General features: G+C 39.3%; 1 protein-coding gene across 2 annotated transcripts in view; it reads right to left on the reverse strand.

Annotated features, from left to right (window-relative positions):
* NRG3 (neuregulin 3) overlaps positions 1-21,987 on the reverse strand; it is a 1,092,025-nt gene that overhangs the window by 52,634 nt on the left and 1,017,404 nt on the right. For both annotated transcript variants that reach the window (XM_056530934.1, XM_056530933.1), the window contains exons 6-7: positions 20,310-20,436; positions 19,260-19,387 (exon numbers count right to left, since the gene is read on the reverse strand). In XM_056530934.1, coding sequence (XP_056386909.1) covers positions 19,260-19,387; positions 20,310-20,436 — 255 coding nt within the window. The remainder of the gene's footprint in view (positions 1-19,259; positions 19,388-20,309; positions 20,437-21,987) is intronic.

Here is a 21,987-nt window from a genome sequence, read left to right on the forward strand (position 1 = left end):
TATATAAGGAGGTCTTTTCCAGTCATTCCCTGCCTGTGATAGTTCTAGTAACTGACCTAGCAACCTCTTACACTTACTGTTTATTCTTGTTTCCTGTTACTCTTGGTTTGGCTTTTTGACTTCCCTTTGTAACTCCATTATTGTACTTCGTTATCTCTTGGCTTGGACTCGGCTTATCGACTACTAATTAGTGTGTGTGTGTGTATTTAGGTTATTTTCTGCTAGTTTGTGTGCCTTAAGCTGGTTCCCGACATTTTGTCTGTTTTTGTAGTTTACTGTTTTGACAACTGACTTTCATCACTTATATAGGAAGGGACCGGCAACGTGGTTGTGGACCCGCTGCCTAGGGTGGGTAAGCAAGTAGGCAGGGACAGAGGGAATGGGCATGCTCAGGACTGCACTCAATCCCTGCCCAATGCTGACAGTTGATACCATGTTTTCATGAGACTTTTTGATCCCTTTTTATTATATTTTTTTCTGATATATAAAGTGACCAAAATACACAATTCTGGATTTAGCATTTTTTTTTTACATTTTTGCCATTGGCTGTGCAGTTTAATTAACTTTATATTTTAATAGTTCAGACATTTACACGCACACTGATACAACATACATTTATGTTTATTTTTGCTTCTATTATTTCAATAAAGAAAAAGGGGGTGATTTAACTTTTATGGGGGGGGGGCTTATTCGCATTTTTTAAAAATTTTTTCACTATTTTTCATAATCTTCTGATTGCTTATATAGCAGGGAAGTAGGTAATCCATCCTAATAGCTGATCAGGACCCTGCAATTTATCCAGGGGTTTCGTGATCAGCTACTCTGAGCTACTGGCAAGTGCTTTTTGGGACTTTTGGATGCCCTGTGTCCCTTATCACACTGCTGGCTTGTTTTCAGGAACTAGCTACTTCCTGTTTCTGTGCCCTCCCTTTAGACTACAATCTCCAAGATCCTTTCTTGTAAGGTGGGAGTTGACTTATTTCCCTCCCACATATTGGTCGCTTCACCCATTGCAGCACAGTGCAACCTGTCACACAAGCTGTTTATCTGTTTGATGATGAATGCACACAAATGTGGGCCTGTAAAGTAATCAGGGGGTTGTCTTCACACACAACAAACAAAGCAGCCAAGCACCCTTTCAACATCTGACTTGTGATGTATTGTCCCAGGCTGCACATCAAGCTCAGAAAGGTCTGAGACAAAATTCATTTTGTAGGCTGTAGAAAACAAACTTCTAGGAAAAAGAAAGACAAAGGAATTTATTACCAGCCACCAAACACAGGTAAGTGAAGTGTAATAGTAGTTAGAATAACTTTGCTGTCCCTGTCTTACATTTAAATACCGTAATAAAAATACTCCTTTAAAGTATTATTCCCAGTTAAAGATTATCTTTACCATTTAACCTAGTACTAAGGAATATGGATAACATAAAGGGTCATTTTATGGGACCCCTTCTACAAGCTAATGTACTCTGGTGATCTTAGTATTATCCATAACTTTAATGAACAGATATTTTTTTTTTTTTTTGAACGGCAGTCATGTCATAGTCAAAATCAATGAACAAATCACTTTCTGCATACAACAAAATAATTCAGAAGCACTATAGTATGTGTGCCTCAGATGGTACTTTCGCAAATGATCATATTATAGCAGTATATGTATGTAATACTGCATGCAAAGGAACATGTCACTTTTTTCTCATAGATTCAATATTCTCTGGGCCTATAGAGTTGTAAGGGTGCTGTAGTATGGAACCATAAAAACAGTAGCAGCATGACAATATATATTATTATAGTTTAAATAAGGACAGGGTAAAATACACTGTATGAAGCAATACAATAAAAATATCACTCTTATACAGAAGCTAGGGAGATAAAATATAGAAGGTTCCACTTAAGATCGATCCTCCAACAACAATTATTGCGTCTAACAGAGACCCAGAGTTATGTTGAGGATATTTGTTGTGGGATGAAAAGAGAGGGTTTGAGATGAATGACTTAAAGGGGTACTTCAGTGGAAAACATTTTTTTTTAAATCAACTGGTGTTAGAAAGTTAAACAGATTTGTAAATAACTTCTATTAAAAATTATTTACCCTTCCAGTACTTTTTAGAAGCTGTATGCTACAGATTTAATTATTTTCTTTTTTAATTTATTTTTGTCTTGTCCACAGTGCTCTCTGCTGACACCTGATACAGTACAGTGACAGTGACAGTTCCTGACACAGACAGAGGTGTCAGCAGAGAACACTGTGGACAAGACAAAAAATAAATTCAAAAAGAAAATAATTTCTTCCATAGCATACAGCTGCTAAAAAGTACTGGAAACCTGTTTAACTTTCTGGCATCAGCTGATTTAAAAAAAATATATTTTCCACCGGAGTACCCCTTTTAAGCTTGACATGTCTAATTGGAAACGTGTTTTTCTCAGTACAATGACTACAGTTTGTTATTCAGCAACAAAGGACCTATACTATATTATACTATAAAAGAAAACATAATTCAAGTCAAAATATTGTATAATATAACATATCCGCAATGTGCATAAACTACACAATTCCCACAGATTGCCTACCTCATTCCCACAGATTGCCTACCTCAATCACAAGGAGAGTTGCTTTGAGCTCTATCAAATCTTGTTGTCATTATGAGGCTTATAATCTTATAATAAAAGGTTTTCTTCACCAGACGTCCACCTTAACCCCTTAAGGACCCTTGATGTACGCATACGTCATGACAACCTGGTACTTAAGGACCCATGACATGCGCGTACATCATGGAGAATTCCGGCCCCTGCCCCGCGCCGGGCGGGGATCGGACCGGGATGCCTGCTGAAATCGTTCAGCAGGCATCCCGTGCAAATGCCCAGGGGGGTCATTAGACCCCCCATGTTTGCGATTGCGGCAAATCGGAAGTGAATTCACACTTGCGATTTGCGCGATTCCGGGTCATTACGGGTCTATGGTGACCCGGTGACCCAGAATATAAGGGGGATTGCGGTTGTCTAAGACACCCAGGATCCCCCTGAAGCGATAGGAGTGAGGTGGCAGGGGTGCCACCCCTCCTATCTCTGCTATTGGTGGTCTAGACGCAACCACCAATAGCAGATCGGGGGCGGGGGGGTTAACTTTTGTTTTCCCCATCCTGCCCACCTACAATAGGTGGGGCTGGACGGGGAAACGACGGGGACAGGCGCCGAAGATCCGCTTACCGATCCGGGCGGGCATCGGAGGCTGCAGGCGACGGAGATCAGCGGGCGGCCATGACGTACGGCTGGATCCGACAGAAGCCGTCGAGTTGCCTAGCAACATCTGGAGGGTACAGTTTGAGACCATTATACAGTGGTCTCTAACTGTAGCCCTCCAGATGTTGCAAAACTACAACTCCCAGCATGCCCAGACCGCTGTTTGGGCATGCTAGAATATGTAGTTTTGCAGCAGCTGGAGGGCTCCAGTTTGAGACCACTATATAGTGGTCCCTAAACTGTAGCCCTCCAGATCTTGCAAAACTACAACTCCTAGCATGACCAAACAACTGTTTGCTGTCTGGGCATGCAGGGATTTGTAGTTTTGCAACAGCTGGAGGACCACAGTTTGGAGATCACGTCTGGAGAAGAAAAAGTTTAGTCTCAAGGGGCGACACGCCTTCTTTACCGTGAGGACTGTGAATTTATGGAACGGTCTACCTCAGGAACTGGTCACAGTAGGAACAATTAACAGCTTTAAAACAGGATTAGATACATTTATGGAACAAAATAACATTAATGCTTATGAAGAAATATAAAATCCCATCCCTTCCCCAATATCGCGCCACACCCCTACCCCTTAATTCCCTGGTTGAACTTGATGGACATATGTCTTTTTTCGACCGTACTAACTATGAGTGTTCTCTAAAACTGTAGCCCTCCAGATGTTGCAAAACTGCAAATCCCAGCATGTTCAAACAGCAAACAGCTGTCTCGGCATGCTGGGAGTTGTAGTTGCGTACCTCCAGCTATTGCATAATTACATCTCCCAGCATGCCCTTCGGCGATCAGTACATGCTGGGAGTTGTAGTTTTGCAACAGCTGGAGGCACACTGGTTGGAAAATACTGAGTTAGGTAACAGAACCTAACTAAAGGTTTCCCAACCAGTGTGTCTCCAGCTGTTGCAAAAGTACAACTCCCAGCATGCACAGTCTGTCAGTACATGCTGGGAGTTGTAGTTTTGAAACAGCTGGAGGTTTGCCCCCCCCATGTGAACGTACAGGGTAAATTCACACGGGCAGGTTTACAGTAAGTTTCATGCTTCAAGTTTGGGCTGCGGTAAATCTTTCACTGCAGCACAAACTCCTAGCGGGAAATTCACCGTAACACGCCAGTGCGAATGTACCCTAAAAACACTACACTATACTACAGTAACACATAATAAAGGGTAAAACACTACATATACACCCCCTAACACTTTCCCCGACCAATAAAAATGAAAAACGTATTGTATGGCACTGTTTCCAAAACGGAGCCTCCAGCTGTTGCAAAACAACAACTCCCAGCATTTCCGGACAGCCACTGACTGTCCAGGCATGCTGGGAATTTAGCAACAGCTGTAGGCACCTTGTTTGGGAATCACTGGTGTAGAATACCCCTATGTCTACCCCTATGCAATCCCTAATTTAGTCCTCAACTGCGCATGACGCTCTCTCACTTCAGAGCCCTGTCGTATTTCAAGGAAACAGTTTCGGCCACATATGGGGTATCTCCATACTTGGGAGAAATTGCACTACAAATTTTGGGGGGCTTTTTCTCCTTTTACCCCTTATGAAAAGGAAAAGTTGGGGGCTACACCAGCTTGTTAGTGTAAAAAAATAAAAAAATGTTACACTAACATGCTGGTGTTGCCCCATACGTTTTATTTTCACAAGCGTTAAAAGGAAAAAAAAGACCCCCAAAATTTGTAACTGGCTGATTTTACAGCGGTTCTGACATAAATGCAAAAAAAGAAATACCCAAATATGATCCCATTTTGGAAACTACACCCCTCATGTAATGTAATAAGGTGTACAGTGTGCATTTACAACCCACAGGTGTCTGACAGATTTTTGGAACAGTGGTCCGTGAAAATGAAAAATTAAATTTTTCATTTGCACAGCCCACTGTTCCAAAGATCTGTCAAACGCCAGTGGGGTGTAAATACTCACTGCAACCCTTATTAAATTCTGTGAGGGGGCTAGTTTCCAAAATAGGGTCACATGTGGGGGGGGGGTCCACTGTTCTGGCACCACGGGGGGCTTTGTAAACGCACATTGACCCTGACTACCATTCTAAACAACTTCTCTTTCCAAGAGCCCCTCCTCTTCTGAGCATTGTAGCGCACCAGCAGAGCACTTGACGTCCACACATGGGGAATTTCCATACTCAGAAGAGATGGGGTTTCAAAATTTGGGGGGCATTTTGTCCTATTACCCCTTGTAAAAAAAATTATTTGAGGAAAAACTAGCATTTTAGTGGGAAAAAAATATTTTTCACATCCAACTTTCATGAAAAGTCGTCAAACATCTGTGGGGTGTTAAGGCTCACTGGACCCCTTGTTACGTGCCTTGAGGGGTGTAGTTTCCAAAATAGTATGCCATGTGGTTTTTTTTCTGTTCTGGCACCATAGGGGCTTCCTAAATGTGACATGCCCCCCAAAAACCATTTCAGAAAAAATCACTCTCCAAAATCCCACCGTCGCTCCTTCCCTTTTGAGCCCTCTACTGCGCCCGACCGAACACTTGACATACACATATGAGGCATTTTCTTACTTGAGAGAAATTGGGTTACACATTTTAGGAAGATTTTTCTACTTTTACCCCTTGTAAAAATTCAATAACTGGGTCTACAAGAACATGCCAGTGTAAAAAATGAAGATTTTGAATTTTCTCCTTCAATTTGCTGCTATTCCTGTGAAACACCTAAAGGGTTAACAAACCTTTTGAATGTCATTTTGAATACTTTGAGGGGTGCACTTTTTATAATGGGGTCATTTGTGGGGTATTTCTAATAAGAAGGCCCTTCAAATCCACTTCAAAACAGAACTGGTCCCAGAAAAATTTTGATTTTGAAAATTTTGTGAAAAAGTGGAAAATTGCTGCTATACTTTGAAGCCCTCTGATGTCTTCCAAAAGTAAAAACATGTCAACTTTATGATGGAAACATAAAGTAGACATATTGTGTATGTGAATCAATATATAATTTATTTGGAATATTCATTTTCCTTATAAGCAGAGAGCTTCAAAGTTAAAAAAAATGTCAATTTTTTTAATCAAATTTTGGATTTTTTCACCAAGAAACGATGCAAGTATCGACAAAATTTTACCACTAACATAAATTAGAATATGTCGCGAAAAAACTGTCTCGGAATCAGAATGAAAGGTAAAAGCATCCCAGAGTTATTAATGTTTAAAGTGACAGTGGTCAGATGTGCAAAAAATAGCCATGTCCTACAGTGAAAATTGGCTGGGTCCTTAACTCCTTAAGGACCAAGGGCGTACAGGTACGCCCTTGGTCCTGCTCTCCTGATATAACGCGGGGTTACACAGTAACCCCGCGTCATATCACGGCGGGCCTGGCGTCATAGTGAAGCCGGGACCCGCCTCTAATAGCGTGCAGCGCCGATCGCGGCACCGCGCGCTATTAACCCTTTAGCCGCGCGCTCAGAGCGGCTAAAAGCGAAACCGAAAGAGGCCGGCTAGCTCAGTCGGGCTGTTCTGGATAGCCGCGGCTAATCGCGGCATCCCGAACAGCTGACAGGACAGCGGGAGGGCCCCTACCTGCCTCCTCGCTGTCCGATCGCCGAATGACTGCTCAGTGCCTGAGATCCAGGCATGAGCAGTCATGCGGCAGAATCGTTGATTACTGGTTTCTTATGAGAAACCAGTGATCAATGATGAAGATCAGTGTGTGCAGTGTTATAGGTCCCTATGGGAGCTATAACACTGCAAAAAAAAAGTGAAAAAAAAAAAAAAGTGAATAAAGATTATTTAACTCCTCCCCTATTAAAAGTTTGAATCACCCCCCTTTTCCAATAAAAAAAAAAAACACAGTGTAAATAAAAATAAAAATAAACATATATGGTATCACCACGTGCGGAAATGTCCGAATTATAAAAATATATCATTAATGAAACCGCTCGGACAATGGCGTGCGCGCAAAATTCCAAAGTCCAAAATAGTGCATTTTTGGTCACTTTTTATATCATTTAAAAATGAATAAAAAGACCAATAAGTCCTATCAATGCAAAAATAGTACCGTTAAAAACTTCAGATCACGGTGCAAAAAATGAGCTCTCATACCACCCCATACACGGAAAAATAAAAAAGTTATTGGGGTCAGTTATTGTAGTTTTGATTTTTCCAGAAGTCCGACAAAATCAAACCTATATAAGTAGGGTATCATTTTAATCGTATGGACCTACAGAATAAAGATAAGGTGTCATTTTTACCAAAAAATGTACTACTTAGAAACGGAAGCCCCCAAAAGTTACAAAACAGCGTTTTTTTTTTTTCAATTTTGTCGCACAATGATTTTTTTTTCCGTTTCACCGTAGATTTTTGGGCAAAATGACTGACGTCATTACAAAGTAGAATTGGTGGCGCAAAAAATAAGCCATCATATGGATTTTTAGGTGCAAAATTGAAAGAGTTATGATTTTTTAAAGGCAAGGAGCAAAAAACGAAAAAGCAAAAACGGAAAAAAACCCCGGTCCTTAAGGGGTTAAGGGGTTAAAGCCAGGTTTTCAGAATGATCTTCCCATAATAAATTTTGATAACACATTTAACACCTTAAGGTGCCATGTGGTATCTAGTACAAAGACCTCAACAAAAAGGCTCATTACAATATATCTATCATTTTAAAATCCTGTATGATTTTATTGGATAAACCCTTCAGAGTGGTGAAAAAAAATATTTCACTGTTTTTGTAAAGCAAAAGAGAGTCCTCTACATGGTGGTAAGCTATTTTCAATTCTTTCATTTCACGGGAAGGACTAAAGCTGTGCTGTTTGCCAGTAGTACACACAAATATCAGGATAATTCCTTTTTTACTTCTCTAGACAATTACTGCTCAATACATCACCACCTCTTCTATGCTATGCCATGACATAGTGATGGTGAATATGCCTTGAACAGGCTGGCACGGTGTTGGATGGTAATTTACACAGTACTATAGATGACATATGGGAGCAGAAGGGGTTGCTGATGCACATTTTTTTTGCAGAGGCTATGTGAACAGACAAAAAATAAACTACAGGACAGCAAGGAAATGTTTACCCTAAGCAGGGAACAGACTGTGCTTGGGGATTATTTAAATAGTGCTCAACTATAGATGGCATGTGTAGGACTAAGAGGCAACTAATGCACTGGCTTTGCAAGATACTACAAGCAAAAAGCAAATAAACCGCAGCATCAAAGCAAGGAAAGGGTTGCATTAAGCACTGCTACTGCTGTTATGATAGGGAAAACCTTGATTTGCCTTGTATGCACAGATGCAGGCGCACAATCCCGCAGGCCTATAGATTCCAGGATCCCCTTAAAGGGGGGGGGACTTTTTTTTCTTTTTTTTTTTTTAAATCAACTAGTGCCAGAAAGTTAAAAAAATTTGTAAATTACTTCTATTTCAAAATATTAATTCTTCCAGTACTTATCAGCTGGTGTATAATACAGAGGAAATTATTTTCTTTTTTGAATTTCTTTTCTATCTGTCCACAGTGCTCTCTGCTGACATCTCTGTACATGTGAGGAACTGTCCAGTATTGAGCAACGACTTTGTGGGATGGAGTAGGGTTCAGCCGCGCTGATCGGACCAGGCACATCAGGTAAGATAGGAAGGGTTTATTAGGCAAAAACGAGATGTGTTTCACCGCGCTTTCACGGTTTCATCAGGCATCAATTTTGTTCTGGGAACTGTCCCGAGCAGGAACAATTCCCCACAGCAAACTTCACTTCACTTCAGCACTGTGGACAGACAGAAAATACATTCTAAAAGAAAAGAACTTCTTCTGTATTATACAGCAGCTGTTAACTACTGGAAGGATTAAGATTTTTAAATAGAAGTAATTTACAGACCTGTTTAGCTTTCTAGCACCAGTTGATTTAAATTTTCTTTTCCAGTGGAGTACCCCTTTGAGACCCATTTTTTTTGAATATCGGTACACATTTGCTAAGCGTCAGTCCTGTGGCATAATCCATGTCATTACAGAATCTTTAAATATATGGAATAAGGTTCTATCTAGCGGCCTCCCCAAAAATATTTTTCATTTTAATCTTGCAGTACATTTTATGGTTAAAACAAAGGGTGTCATTACAAATTATAATTGTTACTGCAAAAACAAGCTTTCATACAGCATGTAGGTGCAAAAATAAGAGTTATGGCTTTTAGAATACTTGGTGTAAAATTTTAAACAAGGTATAAAAACTAGTAGATATAACCAGTATGACCATTGCTGTCACTATAAGGACATGCTAGCAATTCTGGAAATCACAGTGTGAATTCATCTCCTGTTGCCTTTGCTTGACTTTTTCATCACTGGCCAAACATGTGTCCAACCTCACAATCTGGCCATTGGCTGAACACATAGCTACCAGGGGCCAACAGGAAACAAAATCATTTGGCATTTTTCGGAAGCTGCTGAATTTTTCCTTTATTTTTGGACTACGCAGAGTCACAGCTTTCAGACCCAGTTAGTCAGACATATCCAAGTGAAATGCCAATGCTATATAATAATTGATGTTTTTTTTTTTTTTTACATTAAACTTAACATTTCATTTTCATTATTAAAATTTTTTGTTAAATCTTACACTTGTTCCTGAAAGATACTGCAGTTATGTTGAAATTACCTAGTCTAAATGAACATATCTGCAAGTAACCGATATATGGCAGGGAGCTATATATTTATCGCATGCCACTTTGAGGACTATAAATTTACAGGTATGATGAATCTCAATCCCAGAGAAGCTATAAAAAGCACAGCTAGATCAAAAGGCACTTCTGAGATATAGTGACCTGCTTGGCAATGTCACCAAGACTGCTGACTCATATGTAACAAATCCAATCTTGCACCTAAAAAAAAATTATGTGTAGACTTGAAAGCATGTTTCTATAAAGAAAACTATGTCTTCTCAGGAACAAAGTAATGAAAAATGAGCACATATCACTGAGAGAAGGCAGAACATTTTCATAAAAATATATCAGTCTTATTTGAAACACCAAGTTTACAATTTAGGCGGCATATAAGTGGATTTTATCAGATCATAAGTAAATGAAATCCCATTTGTGGCTTTAGCGATGTCCATTAAATCTTCCAATTGATATTACCAAAGAGAAAACATATAAACAATTGACTGAGATCTTATATTATTACCACAATCATTTGTATGCACTTGTAATGAATATCAAGATATATAGTATGTGAGTGCATTCTCATACAGAACATTTATTGTCTATTAATTAAAAACAAAATATCAGTTTCTCTGCCCCTGTGGTAATTGTCAGAGTGGGCTGGACCTGCACCGAGTATTCGTCTTGGAAGCAGGAAGAAGATAGTTGTATGGGGGACCGACAAGAAAAGAACGGGAGCTGAGGAGGACTAGTGGGAGACTGGAGTAGGTAAGTATTGTTTTTTATTTTGCATTTTTTTACGAGCCCTAGCAATGATATGGCTGTGTTCACAAATGAAAACAAGAATATGGCTGTAAAATAGGAATAAAACACATACATATTTTTTATCTAGGTACACAAGGAAAGTCTATGGGAAAGTGGCTGTCAGCACCATGTTTAAAAATATGGTAATACGTTCAATTTTGCAATTACAACTGCTTAGACACTGTGGGGGTCTTATTCAAAAACTTGCTTAGCTTTACTAAACTAGATTAATACTAGACAGTCTAAGACTGCACAAGATTTTTTAAAGTAACTCAGGCTGAGCAACAGGTGCAGTTTACACTATCTGCTCAGTCTACACAACTTGATGAAGCTAAAGACTGTTTTTGGTTGCAGACTTTTTGCGCAATTTAAGCCATGCCCTTTCCTGAGGCCACACTCCCTTAAATCATTTTACATGATGCAAACAAGGCAAAGTTCTTTTGAAAATGTGTGCTGTGCCAATTTTTCTGGCTCAAATCTGACACAGTCTACGCAAGGAAAAGACAAAGGCAGTTTTAAATATTCATCACTTTTCTATAGACGTAAATTGGGACGTAAAAAAATGTAATACATTTTTTTTTCAATAAAATGCTGGTGTTACCCCAATTTTTTCTTTTTCACAAGGGGTAACAGGAGAAAAATCCCCCCCAAAATTTGTAACCCCATTTCTTCTGAGTATGGAAATACCCCATATGTGGATGTAAAGTGCTCTTCGGGCACACTACAATGCTCAGAAGAGAAGGAGCGCAATTGGGCTTTTGAAGAGCGAATTTGGTTGGAATGGAAGTCGGGGGCCATGTGCATTTACAAAGCTCCAATGGTGACAGAACAGTGGATTCCCTCCACATGTGATTCCCATTTTGGAAAATATACCCCTCACGGAATATAATAAGGGGTGCAGTGAGCATTTACACCCCACTGGCGTTTGACAGATCTTTGGAACAGTGGGCTGTGCAAATGAAAAATAAATTTTTTCATTTTCATGGTCCACTGTTCCTAAAATCTGTCAGACACCTGAGGGGTGTAAATGCTCAATACACCTCTTATTAAATTTTGTGAGGGGTGTTGTTTCCAAAATGGGATCACATGTGGTGGGGGGGGGTCCACTGTTCTGGCAGCATTGGGGCTTTGTAAACGCACATGGCCTTCAATTCCAGCCTAATTCTCTCTCCAAAAGCCTGATGGCGCTCCTTCTCTTCTGTGCCTTGTAGTTCGCCAGCAGAGCACTTTACATCTACATATGGGGTATTTCCATACTTAGAAGAAACGGGATTACAAATTTTGGAAGGCTTTTTTCCTATTTCCCCTTGTGATAATGAAAAAATTGGGGAAAAACCAGCATTTCAGGGGGAAATGGGGTAATTTTCACGTCCAACTTTAACGAAAATTTGTCAAAGACCTGTGGGGTGTTATGGCTCACTATACCCCTTGTTACATTACTTGAGGGGTGTAGTTTACAAAATGGGGTCACACGTGGGTGTTTTTTTTTTTGTGTATGCATGTCAGAAAGGTTGTAACTATCAGCTACCACTGTGCAAATCACCAATTTAGGCCTCAAATGTGCATAGTGTGCTCTCACTCCTGGGCCTTGTTGTGCACCCGCAGAGAACTTTACATCCACATATGGGGAATTTCCATACTCAGAAGAAATGGGGTTACCAATTTTGGGAGGCTTTTTTCCTATTACCCCTTGTGAAAATGAAAAATTTGGGGAAAAACAGCATTTCAGGGGGAATTTTAAACATTTTTTATTTTCATGTCCAATTTTAAAGAAAATTCGTCAAAGACCTGTGGGGTGTTAAGGCTCACTATACTCCTTGGTACATTCCTTGAGGGGTGTAGTTTCCAAAATGGGTGACGTGTAGGTGTTTTTTTTTTTTTTTATTTATGTCAGAAATGCTGTAACTACCAGCTACTCCTGTACAAATCACCAATTTACACCTCAAATGTACATAGTGCGCTCTCACTCCTGAGCCTTGTTGTGCGCCTACGTCCACATATGGAGTATTTCCGTGCTCAGAAGAAATTGTGTTACAAATTTTAGGGGTCTTTTTCTCCTTTTACCTCTTGTGAAAATGAAAAGTATGGGGCAACACCAGCATGTTAGCGTAATTTTTTTTACTTTTTACACTAACATGCTGGTGTAGTCCATACTTTTTAATTTCCATAAGGGATAAAAGGAGAAAAATCCCCCCAAAATTTGTAACACAATTTCTCCTGAGTACGGAAATACCCCATATGTGGCCCTAAACTGTTGCCTTGAAATACGACAGGGCTCCAAAGCATGAGAGCTCCATGCGCATTTGAGGCCTAAATTAGGACTCAGCAATAGGGGCACCTATCTGTCTGTGACAGCTCCGATCATTGTGATTTTCCAGTCGATCGGGTCCCCAGTGACCTGATTAGCCCGGAATCGCCGCAAATCGTCGGTCTGAATTGACCTGCGATTTGTGGTGATTTGTGGCGTTGCCACAGGATGCCTGCTGATAGATATCAGCAGTCATCCCAGTCCGGTCCCCGCCTGGTGCACGGAGGGGAACGGAATTCCCATGGGCATACAGGTATGCCCTCACTCCTTAAGTACCAGGAGGCAAGGGTGTACATGTACGCCCTCGGTCCCCAACAGGTTAAATTAAAAATATGGATATATTTTATAACTTTTTTTTATGGCTGTATTTCTACTTTTATTTTACATTGATTAAACACTTTTCTTAAAAACTACATTTCAGGGTGCAAAGAATGTCCTGTACACAGAAAAATAAAAGTATTATAAGAGTCAGAAGAGGATCATTTTAAGCACAGTTATTTTTGAATATAAAAGGTATATATTTTTTAAAGTAGTAACAGAAAATAAAACCTATATAAATTGAGTATCGCAGTGGACCTACAGAGTAAAGATAATGGGCCTAATTTACTAAGCTGAAACCGGACAGTTTTTGTAGGGATATTTTGGCGCAGAGTGTCTGCGCCATTTCTGCGCCTGGAAAATCCGACAAACCCAACATTGCACTGTGAAAAGCTGAAAAGGGTGTGTGGTCTGTCGCAAAGGGAGCGTGGCCGGTCCAAAAGGGGGCGTGGTTTCACAACCCGACCTATTTACTATTGAATTCACAGAAAATCCTGTGGATTAATGACTGAAAATTTCCACCTAGAAAAAGCTGGTCAGAAAATGTTCCCGACTTTTCCCAATAGTAAATAGAGTGGAATCCTGCAAGTCTGAAATAACATTGGGTATCATTTACTAAGAGTGTTGGGATTTTACTAGTGGGAAATGTTGTTTCAGACTTGCAGGATTCCGATCTATTTTGACTTCAGAGTGGCACAGACATGTCACAGACACTCTGCGCCAAAAAAAAAAAAAACAGACAAAAACTGGTCAGTTTCAACTTCAGGCCCAACGTGTCATTTTTTACAAAAAAAATGCACTGCGTAGAATTGTGATAAAATGAGTGATGTCATTACAAAGTACAGGGTGGGCCATTTACATGGATTCACCTTAATAAAATGGGAATGGATGGCGATATTAACTTCCTGTTTGTGGCACATTAGTACATGTGAGGGGGGAAACTTTTCAAGAGGGGTGGTGACCATGGTGGCCATTTTGAAGTTGGCCATTTTGAATCCAACTTTTGTTTTTTCAATAGGAAGAGGGTCATGTGACACATGAAACTTATTGGGAATTTCACAAGAAAAGCAATGATGTGCTTGGTTTTAACGTAACTTTATTCTTTCATGAGTTATTTACAAGTTTCTGACCACTTATAAAATGTGTTCAATGTGCTGCCCATTGTGTTAGATTGTCAATGCAACCCTCTTCTCCCACTCTTCACACACTGATAGAAACACTAGAAATGCTAGCACAGGCTTCCAGTATCCGTAGTTTCAGATGCTGCAGAATGGGCAAAATAAAAATTGGAGCAGGACCCTCAGTTTACGCAGATTTTGTTCAGTGATCAGGCAAACTTTTATGTGAATGGTAAAGTTAACAAACAAAACCAACACTATTGGTCTCACACTAACCCACATTGGATAGATCCCTCCAAGACTGTTGAAACACAAAAATTGATGGTATGGTGTGGTATACGGGGTACAAAGATAGTGGGGCCATTCTTCATCAATGGAAACCTCAAGACCACTGAATATGCAAAATTGCTACATGATGATGTGTTTCCCTCTTTATGCACTGAAGCTGGCACGTTCCCTGAGTTTTTCTAGCAACATGGTGAGCTACCACATTATGGGTGTCAGGTCCGAGCATTCCTAGATGAACAGTTTCCTGGAAAGTGGATTGGTCATCGTGGGCCAGTTAAATGGCCCCCAAGGTCTCCCGATCTGACCCCCTTAGACTTTTATCTTTGGGGTCATCTGAAGGTAATTGTCTATGCTGTGAAGATACGAGATGTGCAGCACCTGAAATTACGGATACTGGAAGCCTGTGCTAGCATTTCTCCTGCGGTGTTGCTATCAGTGTGTGAAGAGTGGGAGAAGAGGGTTGCATTGACAATCCAACACAATGGGCAGCACATTGAACACATTTTATAAGTGGTCAGAAACTTGTAAATAACTCATGAAAGGATAAAGTTACGTTAAAACCAAGCACATCATTGTTTTTCTTGTGAAATTCCCAATGAGTTTGATGTGTCACATGACCCTCTTCATACAGAAAAAACTAAAGTTGGATTCAAAATGGCTGACTTCAAAATGGCAACCATGGTCGCCACCCATCTTGTTTTTCCCCTCATATATACTAATGTGCCACAAACAGGAAGTTAATATCACCAACCATTCCCATTTTATTAAGGTGGATCCATATAAATGGCCCACCCTGTGCAATTGATGATGCAAAAAAAGCAAGCCCTCATGTGTGTTTAGGTGGAAAATGGAAAGTATCATGGCCATGAAAAGGTTAACCCTTAAGGGCTTAAATTATTCTAAAACGGGAATATCCTTGAAGCATAGTTTTATTGCTATGGGCATTTTTTAATTTTATGGTTACTATTTTGCAGTGTTAATACAGAGGAAGGCAAAATCACACTATGGGAGGAATCTTCCTCACCTTAGGGGAAAAAAATTATTTCCCGATTCCAAATGTGACAGTCAGAATAAATCCATGGATGAACGCTCTATCGCTGTCTGCAGTAACCATATTTAATAACATTATTGCACTCAGGAAACATAAGAAGATGCTTTTTGAACTCCTTCAATGACTTTGCCATGGCAACTTCTACTGGCAGTGTTTCATAGTCTCATTGCTCCTACAATAAAGCATGTTCTTCTCTGTTGGTGTAGAAACCATCTTTCTACCTAAACTTTCAGATACATTTTTTTCTATTCTGTTTTATTCTTTTTTCTTACATGCATTTGGAGCAAGCAAGGTCCGTTTAATGTAACTTTTGCCCTTACTTGCAAGTTTTGTGCTGCCCTATGCACACCACTGTGAACTACACAGATGCCTTGTCACTTTGTGCTCCTATCACAGCATGTTTTTTCCCTGAGCTTAGAGGGAAGAGAGTTTGTAGCAGATGTATTTCTCTATACTATTTACTGTATTATTGAACTCTAAAGTGATGAAAAGTGAGGAAAATACCCTTTTCTCTGATAAGATATATTTTAAAGTTTTTAAAGATAATCAGATAATCATGCTTCAGATGAGTGGCGGTCAAACAGTAGATCACAACTTACCAGTAGAGTATCCCACTCTCTTCTACACTGAATTATGGATGCTGTCTTCCTATAAAATTCATATGTAGTGTAGCCCCGTCCCCTTTCTATTAAAACAATCATTGTTTACTATAGTTTTCATAGAGAAATTATGCTACATTGTAGTTTTAAATCCTATTGAAAACTGAAGTGATCCAGATATCATCCACAACTGGAATCCAACCTGATTATGCGTTTTAACCCGTGTGGTTGTGACACATGAGCAATAAGCAATTTATTGTGGATGTGGTTAGGGCCTATGCACAATATGAAAATTAATCTGCGCTTTCTTTGCTTAATTTACCCTCGGAATCAGTGGCAACTGGAATCGGCGCTTATTTTGATCAGAATTTTACCATGGAGGTACATCTGCAGCAGAAAATCTGCATGAAAATCTACACAATTGAGGAAGATTTTCTACTGCGGATTTTACTGTGGAATATGTTAAGCGTACCTGTCATATCCCACAAACAAAAAAAATGGCTTTATCAACTATATTTATCATAAAAATACCTATTTTCATTGACTCACAGTGTTAGAAATCCTCTCAGGGGAAGGGGGCTTGTAGTGGGAGGTGATTGGTGTGTCTGCTCATGCAGCCTTGTCCAGGAGTCATCTCTTGTCCATGACCCATGTACCAGTCTGATGCTGCTGCAGCACTGGCTAGTGTCCCAGTAGGTATGGAGACCCCTAGTGGTGGGATTTTCAAGAGCTGTTTTCTTTATTAAATATTCAAAATGTTTTAAACTACCATATTACAAAAGGTCTTTAATTTTCATCAGTAACAACATATAAAAAGTTTCCGGATCTGACGGTGCCCATTTAAGAGAGAAAAAAAAATAATCAGTGGGGGAATTTACATTTTTTCAATTTTGTGTCGTCTCAAATGCCAAAGCTTGGTGCATGGCGGGTGTATGCCATTTACTATTAATGTACACGGTTTGGGTGACACTTTTTTAATATGTTCATGTTTGGAGTTTTAGTTGGTGAAAAGGGGGTGTGGCTAAAGGGATGTATGTTTTCCTGATAAATGTATTTATGAAACATTCTCATTTCTGGTGCAAGCTGCACAAATAAGGTAGAGGCATAAATAACTTTGTTCAGGTTGCATCTGGATAGAGATGTATTTACTAATCTGCTCCATAATAGTAACAAAATACTCCTCACACAATGCAATCGCCATTTTGGACACTCGGCAAACAATTTAAATTTCCCCATATGTATTTAAAATCTATTTCCCCTTTTGACCCAGTAGAACAAATCTGCAATAAAGCTGCAGCTTTCATGCACTGTAAATTAATATGTGAATTTGAAGCCTGTACCTCAGGCCAATTTCCATGGGGATTCCGGGCAGTTTACATCTACTTTGTTGATAATGTAATATGCTGGGAATTTTCTACACGAAAATCTGCTGCATATTTATTCCACATAAAATTTCCATTTGGAAAATCCACAGCGCTTTTATAGTAGCAGTCCGTGGGGTCATGTGCCATGCATATTTTCAATCCTCAGTATGTCAATATATGTTGAACATGATTTGTTGCAGATTATTCCTAATGCTCTCAATGGAAAAATCAACAGCTGTAGCTGGTGATTTTTCATACACTGGGGGAGATTTATCAAAACTTGCACAGAGGAAAAGTTGACTATTTGCCCATAGCAACTAATCATATGGCTTCTTTTATTTTTCAGAGGCCTCTTTAAAAAAAATAAAAAAGCAGCAATCTGATTAGTTGCTGTGGGCAACTGCATCTCTCTTTATCTTCACAAGTTTTGATAAATCTCCCCTATTGACTTAAATTTTTAACATTTATATTTTCTGCACTAAAATCTAGTGACGTGATGAGGCTTCCTCTATTGATGAATTGGGGAGGTTTTCCCTATTGATGATTTGGTTAGGCTTCCCCTATTGATTAATGGGGGAGGGGGTCCCTGTTGATGACTTAGTGAGGCTTTCTCTATTGATCAATTGGTGAGGTTTTCCCTATTGATGACTTGGCGAGATTTTCCCTATTGATAAATTAGTGATATTTTCCCTGTTGATGACTTGGTGAGGCTCCCCCTATTGATGACTTGGTGAGGCTTTACCTATTGAGGACTTTGTTAGGCTTCCCCTATTGATGACTTGGTGATGCTTCCCCTATTGATGAATTGGTGAGGCTTCTACTATTGATGAATTGGTAAGATGTTCCCTATTAATGACTTGGTTAGGCTTCCCCTGTTGATGACTTGGTGATGCTTCCCCTATTGATGAATTGGTGAGGCTTCTACTATTGATGAATTGGTAAGATGTTCCCTATTAATGACTTGGTGAGGCTTCCCCTGTTGATGACTTGGTGATGCTTCCCCTATTGATGAATTGGTGAGGCTTCTACTATTGATGAATTGGTAAGATGTTCCCTATTAATGACTTGGTGAGGCTTCCCCTGTTGATGACTTGGTGATGCTTCCCCTATTGATGAATTGGTGAGGCTTCTACTATTGATGAATTGGTAAGATGTTCCCTATTAATGACTTGGTGAGGCTTCCCCTGTTGATGACTTGGTGATGCTTCCCCTATTGATGAATTGGTGAGGCTTCTACTATTGATGAATTGGTAAGATGTTCCCTATTAATGACTTGGTGAGGCTTCCCCTGTTGATGACTTGGTGAGGATTTCCCTATTGATGAATTGGTAAGGCTTTCCCTATTGATGACCTGATGAGGCTTTCCCTATTGGTGAATTGGTGAGGCTTCCACTATTGATGAATTGGCAAAACTTTCCCTATTAATGACTTGGTGAGGCTTCCGCTATTAATGACTTGGTGAGGCTTCCCCTACCTCATGCTTCCCAATAAGAGTAACATTGTGCATACTATCAAACATATTTAGGCATCTCAATCACATCAGATGAACATGGTCCTTACCTATGATGCTTTATCGACTGATTTTCTCTGTCTGATGCTGTGCTATTTGAGAAGGGCTGTGTTTCTGAGAAACTGGATTCCATAACATTCTCTCTTATAGGCTCTGGATTCCTCTCAGACTTTGAATACTGTAAGTGAACAATTAACGTACATGAAAAGTTCTATATTTATTAGAAACATCTTTCTGTTTTAACCTTTGAAAGCGGAAAAAAAAAAACTGAACAACAGTAAAAGGCATCACTATCATATTTTTCTGTGTTCTACAACCAACACAAACACTGACAAAGCTTTCATGTTCTAACAATAAAGAGAGGTAAAAATGTTCCAATATAAATTGTCACTACAATGCAATTATGTCAAATGTTTTTTCGGGAAGTTACCACTGACACATCAGTATGGTAAAGCAATCAGCAGTAGTTTTCTCTATAAGAATGATGTGAAACAAAAACATAAAGAACAACAACCATTTCAATGTTTGCGTCTTACTCTATAGTTCCAAGAATATACAGTGAGGAACTGCCAGAGCTGGTAAACATGTAAAATGTGACATCTACGTATGCTCAATAGAATTCCAACATTTAGTTGCTTTATCAGTGCATTGCTTGACAACAAGGAATTCAGTTGAATTTGAATTTATACTCTGTTGCAATTATTGCTCCTCTATATGACAAAGTGGTGGGTCTTTTAAAGGATGCCATATTAAAACTATACTTGCATATTCAGCCAGTCATCAACCAACCCTAGTTGATTTCCTTATTCATCATGTATGAAGAGATTTTAAACTAGGACGACATACACCTAAACAATTTTTTTAAACACAGATGAGAAGTTAGAATCTTGTGGTCTTAGGGGGAGATTTATGAAAACCTGGGTAAAGGAAACGTTGCCCAGTTGCCCATAGCAACCAATCAGATTGCTTATTTCATTTTGCAAAGGCCTTCTTAAAAATGAAAGAAGCAATCAGATTGGTTGCTAGGGGCAACCTTTCCTTTGATTTTGATAAATCTCCCCCTATGACTTCATGATGAATATGAATCTACAAATACTTACACTATGCAGTTGAACTCTGCTTTCTCCAAAGTTCTTTGCTTTTGATAACAAACTAGATGCATGGAGACTATAGTTTTTCCCATTTTGTAAGTCTTTTAGCTGCTCCTGAATTATTTTTGTTTGCCTTCTATATAAAAAAAGAGAAAAAAAAATGTATATTTCCATAAACATTACATATTCAGATGTATCTCCTTTTACATTTTGTCATGGCTTAAAAGGGTATTCCGGGCAAAAACATTATATATATATATATATATATATATATATATATATATATATATATATATATAATGTCTGATCATGGGGGGGGGGGGCCAACTGATGAGACCCTCCGCGATCTCCCTGCAGCACCCGCATTCTGTGCGGGGACTGCGTCTCTAGTTTGGAAACCTCCGGGATTCCGGGACTGGGGACGTGACGTCACTCCACGCCCCCTCCATTGATGTCTATGGGAGGGGGCGTGACATGCATGGAGGGGGCGTGACGTCACGTCCCCAGTTCCGGAAACCTAGAGGTTTCCGAAACTGGAGATTCAGCACCCGCATAGAATGCGGGTGCTGCAGGGAGGTCATGGGGGGTCTCAGCAGCGGGCCCCCCACGATCAGACAGCTTATCCCCTAACCCCTTTAATATAAATCACAATGCATGTCACCCCATGAGTTGCTTGAACATGTTTTTATTATACTCTCTCAGGAGAGGTATATACTATATGTGGCCACACAGAAATTGTGATGTGAATTGTTATTAACAAATATTTAATATTAAACTGAATTTTTAACATGAGAAACTGGAGTCCTTAGTGTACGTTCACACAGGCAGGTCATGATAGTATTTCATAATGCTGTTTTGTGGGTGCTCTGCAGACAATTTTCCACAGCAGAATGTTAGCAGTGGAAAATCTGTATCACATTCTATTGAGGTTAATGTAATCTGCTCCAGATTTTCTCATAGCCCCCCCCCCCCCCGTGGGAATTTAGCCTTAAAAAGAGAAAAGGTAAGGGTGGACACGTCATACCAACATATTAAAATACATATTTTCACATAATTTTCTTTTTATTGTTTGGTACAATTGAACAATGAAACAGTAAAAAGTTGTTGTTTCTAAAGAGCCATCTTCATAAATTTAGTACCAGATAAAGTCCTCCACGACTGGTATTTTTCTAAGTATAGGCTTCATATCATTTCTAGGGATAGCAACTTCTGAATTTTTTTTTATTATTCAGATTTTATTTTTTGTTTTTGAGACCTTCATTGCACAACATACATAAAATTGTACCAGGTGTTATGGTTATAGCAAAAAATAAATAAATAAATAAATAAATAAGTATATGTTTGTATGTTTTAAAACATGCATTCAATAAAACAGTTCTAAGAGATAACGTGTTTTTTCCTTGTTGTGCATTTTTTTTTTTTCAAAACTAAATTACATTGTTTTGTCCTGTTAGGGTTCGTTGTCACTTTTGTTTTAATAACGTTTTTATATTAATGATGTAATAAACAATGCAGATTGAAAGTTGGCATGAGGCTCATCATGCACATGACAGATACAGCACTTCACGTACCAAATCAATACACAATAACAAAATAAAATAAGGCATAGAGAAGGGTGAGAGGGAGGCAGGGGGTAAGGTAAATCATAGGCTGTACATTATTAAACAAGAAGGACCATTTGCAGTAA

The sequence above is a fragment of the Hyla sarda genome, chromosome 7 (genome assembly GCF_029499605.1).
Source record: "Hyla sarda isolate aHylSar1 chromosome 7, aHylSar1.hap1, whole genome shotgun sequence".
In the NCBI taxonomy this organism is placed as follows: domain Eukaryota; kingdom Metazoa; phylum Chordata; class Amphibia; order Anura; family Hylidae; genus Hyla; species Hyla sarda.